The 11,239-nt window shown below is 32.0% G+C and overlaps 1 protein-coding gene across 1 annotated transcript; it reads right to left on the bottom strand.

Annotated features, from left to right (window-relative positions):
- Positions 1–5,989: 5,989 nt before the first annotated feature.
- On the bottom strand, positions 5,990–10,726 carry LOC143222590 (DCC-interacting protein 13-alpha-like). The gene is made up of 6 exons (XM_076449288.1): positions 10,336–10,726; positions 9,705–9,791; positions 9,093–9,186; positions 7,511–7,561; positions 6,995–7,030; positions 5,990–6,513 (listed from the first exon to the last, which is right to left on the bottom strand). Exons 1-6 carry the CDS (start codon positions 10,407–10,409, stop codon positions 6,337–6,339), a joined length of 519 nt encoding a protein of 172 aa, XP_076305403.1. The 5' UTR covers positions 10,410–10,726; the 3' UTR covers positions 5,990–6,336.
- Between the last annotated feature and the right edge of the window lie 513 nt (positions 10,727–11,239).

Genomic DNA, 11,239 nt, shown 5'->3' with positions numbered 1-11,239 from the left:
TTGTCATTAAAAATAATTATACTTCATATAAATATACTTTGAAATTGAAACAATTGATAATGAATTTAATTGCATCATAACGTTTCAAATTTCAGTTATGACGTCATGCTTCATTTTGTGCGAGATTTAGCCGCTAATCCAGATCTGACTTTTAAAAGACATTTGACATTATTAGTGCACAAAATGAACCATGCATCAGTTGCACACAATATCACTGTGTTCAAAGAACAAAACCAACAAAACACGAATTTCACACAAAAACAAAACTCAATGAATATTTACTCCAAATCAATGTGACTTTTGCTGTTGCTTTTCAGAGACAAGTTTAGAAATGCGCGGCAAGTGCCATTTCATATCATTTTCGCAACAAAGTCTGTTCCTTTTCTTCGTTTTTATGTCTACCATCCTCGAAAAGGATTGCTCGCAAAGATACGTTGTAACAAACGGTACGAGTATCTCAAGGGCTTTCTTAGCAATAAGAGGGTACGCTACGATTTGGTGACACCAAAACGTTGAGAGCGTTGTTGTTCTGAAAAGTTGCTGTTGAACCTAGCTCTGCTGAAGTTCAATGATTTCGTCAAGGTGTTCATCATTGACATCTGCTGTCGCAACACTAAACGTGAACGGCTGTTTCACCCATGCTGGATATGACTCTCTGGCGGGGAAGTATCCGTCGAGAGACTTTGCGAGCTCATCTAAGTACATGGCAATTGCTTTCTTAAGTTACCCGGGTACAGAAATGTCTCCGATTTCAGACACATCTTCGATCTTACTTACACAGTCGTCCAGCAGGAGAAAGTTTGCAAAGTTATCATTTTCTGTTCATCGTTTCCATAACGGTAGCTTTTTTTGAAAAGCCTTCAGGTTTTCTTCCGCTTCGATGATGTTGACTCCACCACCCTTAGTTGTTGTAAGAGGTTTACAAAATAAAAAATCTTCTTTTATCTCGTCGTTCTTCACATAGCGCACGAATACAACAAGCTGGCTTAGATTGGAAACGTCGGTGGTATCGTCGAGTTGAAGACTGAATTTTGCTGGGCTTGAAATCAGATCTGCAACTACTGGAGCCAAGATGTCATCTATTCTGCTGCTGATGGTGTCATATGAAAGAGGAATTTGGGATAAGTTATTTTCAGCAGCTTTTCCCAGCATGATATTCGCCATCTTCAACACAGCTGGTTTTACGAGTGCTTCACCAATGGTGTGTGGTTTGCCCTGCTTTGCGATCAAGTATGCAACTTCGTACGATGCTGTGAGGATTGGTTTGTCGATGGGTACAAAGTCGAGAACAGACAAAGTAGCCTTTTCATCGAACCTGGCTCTCTTTACCTTGAATTCAGCAAGCATTGTGTTCTTGTATTTCTCATCTCCATGCAGCTTTAGGGGGGTGTTCTCTTAGTATTGCCAGTGCTAGACTAGAATTGCTCAACTTGGCATTGCAAATCATGCATTGAGGATGCTGACTCCCATTATGTGCCCTTATACACGTGAATCCATATTGTACGTATTTGTTCGACCACTTTCTGTTTTTGCTCGACATAGTTAGTATGAAGGGATTGAAAGATTAGGAAAAAAATCACAAATGACGCACGATTACTACAGTCACAAGTCGACTGCTAAGCGCACGAAGTTCCTTGCAGCACAGATATTAAGGCCAAGTGATGTGACGTAATCAGCCGCAGCTAATGATGGCCAAGTGGAGCATGACGTCACGAATCATACGAGTGGGGTGAATGGAACGGACACACACACTTGACCTCCGTCGAACTCTGAGACTGACTCACCGAACCCCTGGGGTTTGATTGAACCCAGGTTAAGAACCACTGCACTAGATGAAAGATCGCTACCAACTCGTTTGCAATTATAATCAAACAGTGAAATTTCACTGTCACTCATAATACATCTAAAGCCTCAAGTGTGAACCATGATTTTTGGAGGTAATGGATCACTGATCCAAAATTCGGCACGTTAATCACTGGATCCTACACTCTAGTGCCAGATGCAGAGTAAAAAAAAGTGAATGTGGTTTCGCAATTTATGTCCATCATTCACTGCTGTACTTTTACTCCGACACGAAAACTCTTCCAAGATGTCGTTTTTTTTGTTTGTTTTGTTTGGAAATTTCGCACAAAGCTACTCGAGGGCTATCTGTGCTAGCCGTCCCTAATTTAGCAGTGTAAGACTAGAGGGAAGGCAGCTAGTCATCACCACCCACCGCCAACTCTTGGGCTACTCTTTTACCAACGAATAGTGAGATGTCGTATAATGTAAAAACAACAAAGAAAACAGCACCTTTATTGTTCAAAACTGGTTTGAAGAGAAAATAACTTTAGCAATTTTTTATTGGCCATCACAACTCATGGATCACAATCTTATTGATTATTTTTAGGTTACACTTCAATGTTCTATTAACTACTTTATACCTAGTCTAGTTCTTGAAGAATACTTCTGAACAAACAGTCTACAGTTGAACAAGATACATTTCGCATGAAAAGTTGTTCACTCAAAATTATTTGAAGGGGACGTCCAAGTCAAGTGTGGAGCAATGTCACAGCAAAGCACTTTTGAAACGTGTTTCTAAAGAGAGAAGTGGTTTTGTATTTCAAAATAAAAACTAACATTTTAACTACATAAGATATTACAATAGTACATTTATTGATGCTAGAGCTGTACAGTAACTTATTGACTAGATCAACACCAAAAGCTTAGCATAACATATAGTCACAGAACATTGAATTTATTATATCCAAAACATGAAATTATACCAGTTTTGATTTTTTTTACTCACTCTATCAATGCAACTGTTAGTAAAATGTTAGCTGTTCAAACACAACCAAAGTATCATTCATTAGCTACACCAATAAGTATTATAATTTATCAGTATTAGGAATATTTTAAGTTGTTTTTTAATTTTGAAATTAGGGTCAAACCAGTTTCATGGTTTAATAAGGTAGCTGCCTTTAATGTTGCTAAAATAATCTGTACTATCTTACTTTCTTCGGAACAAGAGTAGGTACATCAAAAGAAAAGATTTTTCGAAATGTCATGTTTCTATTAGAATAATCCAAACCTAATATTAATTTTCGTTAAACCGTCTCTAAAACAATATTTCAAACCACGTGAAGTCACGTCTATCATGAACTGTGAACTGGTGAATGAGTGGTAATCAAATCAATAAACTTTTCATATTTGTCATTTTTATACCTGGACTGATAACAATTTCAGGTTATTAACCTTTTATTAATTATTGATGTTAACAATTTTATGATACATTATCTTATAAACAATATTTCCATCAACTTATCAAGCTCAGTTTTTTTTTCTTTTTTGAGGTGGTCCCCAAAATAAAGGAAAACAACATCTGACATATCCTAGACAGTATATGACAAACAAGAAACATAAATGAAAATGTTTGCTAATGAATTCACTTTTAATGTAGAAAGCTACCTTCTTATATACAAGCTCAGAAATTAATTTTAAAAAAGTGTTAGCATGCATCTATAAATTCAGTGACATTTAGTCATTAGTAAATGTTGAGATAAACAATGTTCAATTATGAATAAACGTAGTGTTTCACTTCCATGTCATATACATCTTAAAAATATTCTTTTCTTTAATCAAAAATAATTAAAATTGCAAGAAAGCTGATGTAAAGAAATAAAAAACGTTTCAGATGATTTGGTCTGACTACTTACAAAGCTAGCCATCCCAAATACAGCAGAGACACAATAGATGGAAGGCAGCCAGTCACAATTATCCATCACCAATTCTTGAGCTATTCTTTTTTTAATGAATAATAGAATTATCACCCCAAAGGATGAAAGGGCGAGCATGTTTGGTGTAATGGGGATTTGAACCCACGACCCACAGACTGCGAGTCAAGTGAGCTAACCATCTGGCTGTGCTGGGCTAATCTCAAATGAAACAATTAGCAGTCATTCTGCATAGCAAAAGATATTTTTTTTGTCTAACACAAAAAGTGATTTCCACATGTTTGAAAGATAATAATTAAAAACATAATAAGCATATTTACATAATCAATATACTTTGAATATATTTTTGAATTAAGAAATAACACACCACTGGGCACAAAACCACAGAGTATCTAGCCTAAAATCACATTTAGCAAACTTTAACCTTCATCACAAATATCTCAAAAAATGTTATAACAGTTTCTGATTCATTAAATCAGTTCAATTGTTGCTGTAATAACTGAGGGAATTTTTTTTTCTTCACAATGAGCTCTGAATCATATTCAGAAGTATAGTGTGTTTCATGATTAACTAACACAGTAAAATTCAACATGAACTCTTACGTTCACATATGCTTTCCTTGATTTCCATTGTATGAATATACAACTGGCTGTAACTCATACAAAATCATAATTAGGTCACCAAGAATACTCAACTCTTTAAGCTTAGTTACATCTACATGGACAGAAAAATGTTTTATTCAAATAGTTTGCCTGGTTATTGTTACTGTCATATCACTCAGGGTAAAGACATGTTGTAACATTAACAAGAATTCTGCTATGAATTACCAAATCTTGTTTACAGTTCCTCTACAAGCAGTGCTGGTGGCCAGACTTCATTCAGTCTTATGTATAACTAATCCAGTCGAAAGTTGAATACATAAAAAAAGGGGTGGGTAAAGGTTGACACAGAGAGAAAATATTTATATTAGTTATTAAGTTTAGTAATCTAGTCACCTGTTATAGTTGAATTTTAACACAATCACAGCTGTCTGTGGCATGCTTATTGCAGGTATCCACCAGAGTTTTAGTGTTAAAAGCTTACACTTACTGCTGAGCCACTCACTGGGAAGCAGTGTAAGCAATACAATCAAATTATGTCTTGCAGAGATACAGGCTAAGAAGAAATGTGTATGGATAAAAATTAAGTTTGATTTCCACTTGGCAAAGATGCAAATGCTTATCTTAATTATAACACCCAAAATACATATCAAATTCAAAATTCCTAATCAAACATACATTCACAGTGATAGGTAGAAGTCCAAAAATGCTTGTAATAACTTTCTATGGATATAAAAAACATAACTTCCTTTCATTGAACTTCTCCCCTATAGGTAATAAATTCTTAAAAACTGTTAAAAAATAAACCTCCTACAATAAAAAATCAATAATGGTTAAATATTTCAAGCATTTCATGTTCTACAAATAATGGCTGCTATCTTTAAAGCTACACAGTGTTTCTCAAAGTACTTCCAACTATTTTCACAAGCATCTTTCCTCCCTACCCTTTCTTGGGGAAGGGATGTGGACAGACATTCCACTTACTAACTGTTGAAACTACTTTACTTCTGAAACTATTTTTGAATTTCATTTATTACAATTTTATTGCAGGAGATCAATTTATTACACACAACTATTTTTTCTTAAGCCTTTCATTAAAAACTCAAAATAAAATGAATTATTTGACTAAAAAGTCATGAGAAATTTTGAAATGTGTGTAGTTTTTTACAGAAATTTGTGAAATATTATGCTGACATGATTGTCATTACAAACAATCTAAAGTAGCCCCACTACAAATACCCTCACTGTTTTAACTTTTAAAGAATTTCCTATCTTTGGGCACAGTTAACAGTAAGTACCTGAACACCTCCAAACAAGCATGACCCACTACCAAATGTGGTGATTCTGAAAAATATTTTGATTTTTCTCATGAAGTGTACTCTGTATTTTAATTTCCTTCATAACAAACAGCATGAATTTCATTTATTTTTACAACACATTACTTAATGCTTCCATTATTGAGGAATTCTTTACCTTTAAAACAATAAGTATATAGAATCCTATCAAATGTTAGTATTATTCAAAATACCAAAATCAATTACTTTTTTTCAAAGATATACTCTTTGTGATTAACAGGAGTATAAAAACTTTTATACGATATAGATTAGTAAAAATTCTTGAATAACTATGAATATAATCTGTAATAAGAGTTTGAACAAACATTATTACTAATTTTAAAGCCAATACTACTTCTATATTACACAGATTATTCATTTTAATTTGTGTTCAGTATTTTTGGTTTAGGTTGAACACTAAAAAGTCTTAAACACAGCACATGTACATGCATACATAGAAATATTCTATATAAGACAAATACCCAAATTTATGCAATTATCAAGTTTTTAAAAACTTGAAAATCTATAATAGACTTTTATAGTTATTATGTTACATGGTTATTATATTGCAAAATAGTGCTTTTTTTGCTGTAACGTGAGATCACAATGGTGGCACCATGTCTTATTCAACTTTAAGGGAGCAACTACAAAATTTGCAATGTTTCAGTTTCTATACTGATATCCCACACCTCAAGCCTCACTTTCTTCAGATACTTTATGTTCTAACTGACAGACTGGAGACTGGTCCTGACTGGTGTTTGAAGAAACTGCATTTATATCTGATGACTGGCTGTCCAACACAAGAAATTTTCCATCTTCACTAACAGTAGGCCCAAGGATATCTTCTTTTGTAACGTTATCCAATAACTTAAAAACCAAATATCATGTACATGCAAATAAATAAACTGTTATGTGATATTTCTTTTTAGTTTATAGCCACATACACAACACTAAAAAGAGTGAAAACATAATAATTAAATGTGGTCCAACAAAATCACATTTTAATTATTTAGAATATTTTAAGTACATTAGTTACATTTTTATTGAGGGTGGATAGGTGTGGAATAAATTTCATGTCGTAACAGCCTGATGTTTTAGTAACCTAAACAAACTACTTAACATTCGGAAAGCTGAAAAAATTATTATATAACAGAATTAATGTTTAAAATTAAATTGTTCACAAATAAAGAACTAAGAACTAATGTCTACTGATAACAATTTAGAGTTACAGGTGGTATATTAATGAATAAGCCACATCAATTAAGTCATTAACTTAAGTGAACATGTCAACATTTCACTGTAAGTTTTAAAGATTATTTCTATCATTGAATTTAGGTTAAAACCTTACCTCACTTGTTTTGTCTTCTTCCTTTTTCTTGCGAATCTGTGAAGTGTAAAAACATTTGTTTAACATCCTAGAATAGTTTTTATTACATAAATTATATTAGTTTAGAGCAATACAGATGAACTAACTTGAATGAGATAAATGTACTGTTATATTTATATCCCAATAAATAAACACACACACATATTAAAGAGTCTGATAAAAACACACGTTCCAAACTTTAACCATTCACTAATCTATTTGTCTTATGACAACTTTTGTTGTCTGTGAAGTGTAAAAACATTTGTTTAACATCCTAGAATAGTTTTTTATTACATAAATTATATTAGTTTAGAGCAATACAGATGAACTAACTTGAATGAGATAAATGTACTGTTATATTTATATCCCAATAAATAAACACACACACATATTAAAGAGTCTGATAAAAACACAAGTTCCAAACTTTAACCATTCACTAATCTATTTGTCTTATGACAACTTTTGTTTTCATGCACAAAAGTGGATTTTTTTCTTTACCATAATTTTGTTTAAGGCAATGTTAGCTGCTGTAGTTAATGCCCCACATATCTATGGAAAAATACAGAATATTTTAGATGGCTAAAAAAAAACAAAATAGGTAATTATTTTCACTCAATTATTAGCTCTCATAACATCATACTGAAATATTGGTACACCAAACTTTTCTTACAAGAAAATTCCAGTTTCAAACCTTATGAAGTAACAAGAGAAAAATAATTTTTTTGGTATATGTATTAGTGATAAACTTTTTAATACTTGTGTTACATGGACATAAACATATATTTATAGTTTTCAACTTCCAAAATGCACAATGAAGATTAATTATATTTACTAATAACTGCAAGTTATGAAATGTTTACTTTCCATGAAATAAGTTAATTTAGTGATGAGCAAACTACAACAAATGGCAGCTGCCTGTTGTTAAAAAGAACCACAAGTCCTATACTCTTATGTTTTTTACATTAAACAATTGTCATTAATTCCAGTTGACTCATTATGAATACTATATTTCCACAATCTGTCAAAGAAAATTATTTTGGTGTTGTTTAACACTTGTGTTATGCTATTGTAAAATATCAGAAGTAACTGAAAAGAAACTCTTTAAACCTCTACATACCTCACCTATAATATTTGTAGGGAAGTAAACTCTTAATAACTTAAGAGTTAAATCATATATCCTTATGTTCAGGACAAGCAGTTGTTCCATAAAGGTAAATTACATATTTCTTACAGTAAACATGTTAACAGATGATGTAACATAAAAGTAATAACATAATTTCTTTGTAATGCACCAGCTATTTCTGAGCATACCTCATGGAGAAACATTTTAGCTTACTAGCTATGTTTGAGAGGAATGTTTGTTTATATAAGTAGACAATAAAGAAGTTTTAAATATAACACTATAAATGGTCATGAAATGCACACTTCGACCTCACCAAGGCAGGAGGGATGACATTTAATTAAAAAAAAGTATTTTTTTAAAGGACAATCACTGTACAACCATCCATAATTTTAAAGTGACAGACTTAGCTTACTAGCTATGTTTGAGAGGAATGTTTGCTTATATAAGTGGACAATAAAGAAGTTTTAAATATAACACTATAAATGGTCATGAAATGCACACTTCGACCTCACCACGGCAGGAGGGATGACATTTAATTAAAAAAAAAGTATTTTTTTAAAGGACAATCACTGTACAACCATCCATAATTTTAAAGTGACAGACTCAGAGGGCAAGCTGTTGGTCAACAGCAACCACCACCAATTTTTCAGGTATACTTGTCTGAATATATACTGGAATATGACCATCGCTCTTACAGCAAAGCCTATGGCTCCAAAGTGCATAACACATTTCTGTGACAAGTTATGAATGACGAATCACTGGATTTCAGTTTGAGCACACAAATTCCAGGACACCTTATGTTTGAGACTGCAGTATTCTGATGTGTTGTACACACACATTAGTTCCTTATGTTAAACCAATCTTAGAATAGTTTCTATAATGTGGAATTATATGCTACACACTGTATTAACAAAACACCTTGGTTAATCTAAACCATTACTCTTACAAAGTTGTTACCTCTTCAGCAGATGTCTGCACTTCAAAAACATGACAGTGGAAAGTTGCTTGCTCAATGTTTTCTGATCTTGTTCTTGTAATAAAACCTAAAAGCCTTGAAGAATCACAATTACTAATAGTTTTAAACTGTTTTCCATTTTTGTAAGATTTATTTATAACCAAAAGGAAAATAACACTTGAATACTTCTTATTTTATACTACACTACACTTAAATTTTACTTGACCTGAAAAGTTCATAAAGAAGTTTTATAGAGAGTTCTTTCTGTATATGCATATACAACTGACCTTTGAACAATTAAAATTACAATTTACAAGAAAGAAAAAAACATCGTTAAGTTCAATTTTTCAAAGCTGTGTTCAGACAGATGTTTTATTAACTCTATGTTTAACTATTTCTTTCCTTATGTTTATTTTTATTTTCTCAAACATTTAATTGGTTAACAGTAAACTTTTCATGACTGTTTTAAACAAGCTTCTACAAGACATTCTATCACGATGTCTATCATACCTAATTTCTCTTGTTCAAAAGTACTGTAAAATAAAATTTTTGTAGCAATTGCATTTGATATTTAAGTAAAATAATTTTTTTACAAAATAAAAGGATACTGATACCTCTTATTATCCCTATGGGTTGTCCAAAATGATATGTCTTCTAATGGAAAAATAGCTCTTACAGCTTGATGTGAAGGATCTAGTACCCTGGGATAACAGAAATAGAAACAAACCATTTACTTTAAAGATCCTCTTACACATCAACAAAAGTTGGCAGGTATTGCTGAAAGAACAATCTGTCTGGAAGAAACAAAATCTGGAGGTGCTTTATCACTTTTATAATTATCTCCACCAGCTCTATCTCAAGAGTACCAAATGTTTTCCAGAGTTACTTTCTTTGAAGCAGATACTCTCAGAAGTATACACCATGAATGAACCCCTAATTTTGAAGACTATCAGAGAAGATCACTAAAAGCTAATTGTGAAAGAAAATAGAACTGAAATTAGTTAACAAAAATTCTTTATGTTTTGATAAAAAATATACTTTTTTATTAATTAAAATATTAGTATCTTATTAACTTTTACAGCTTCGTTTCTTGTTATTTGGTTTTACGAAATGAACATAAGACGTTGTCCAATAAAACTTAATGTTAATGTTTTGATAAAATAGATCTTTATTCAAAGAATTTACAAAAGCATTCACACTTGTAGAAATTTTTGCTCTAATGAGAGAATGATAATTAGAACTTACTTCAGAAATTCATGGGTCACAACAAGATGGGATTCTGACATTTTAAAGATGTTGTGTATGGCCCGTGCTGCCATAATCTGTCGAATTGTCTCATACACAACCTGATCCCCTGTTTCAAGAGAGTATTTCAGTTATATATCCATATTCAAAAAACAGTTAACAGTTCTCTTACTTGGATTCATCTTCATATTTCAATAATGATTACTTTTAACCTAGCTATTATAATACAGTTGTGCTGACCCATTTGATTTTCAGATTTTGTAGTGATAACATTTCAATTTCTGTAGTAGTGCAAACTTATTCAAAAATTTGAGCTCAAATGTAAAATAGCGTTTCTTAAAATTATGAGTACTTGATCAGAAGATGTGATCTTCAAAAGGGAGCTTATTTAATATTGTAACTTATCATCATTTTATATTTTAACTTTTTTTTTCCAATTATTACACAACAAAGGTTAAAGTTTGGCTAAAGATTTATATAAAACCTTGTTGTGTAGTATTTATCTGTGGTTGAATAATTAAAGCTATTCTTAGCTGAAGTAAAATATATTTTTGCAAAATCAAATAACTACTAATTAAAAATCAATAATTACATACTACTTATTTTGTGAATCAATGATATAATTCATTTATTTTAAATTATGGGAATATTTTTTACAACACAGAGGTACGTCTATGGGCTTATGACACTAGAAACTTGGTTTTAATATCTGTGATAGGCAGAGCACAGATAGGAGAAGTTTAATTTGTTCACTAAGTATCAACATTGGCAGTTCAGGCCAGATGTATTCAGTGGAAAAGCACATGGAGTACTAAAAGCTGAACATGTTCTATGAGTAGATGTGGAATTCTAGGCTAGATATATTCAGCACATGAGCACAGGGAATAATAAATGCTGAATGCAC

This window comes from Tachypleus tridentatus, chromosome 8, assembly GCF_004210375.1.
Source record: "Tachypleus tridentatus isolate NWPU-2018 chromosome 8, ASM421037v1, whole genome shotgun sequence".
Lineage (NCBI taxonomy): Eukaryota > Metazoa > Arthropoda > Merostomata > Xiphosura > Limulidae > Tachypleus > Tachypleus tridentatus.
The sequence above is the reverse complement of the archived record's forward strand: the minus strand, read 5'-3'. Positions and strand labels throughout refer to the sequence as shown.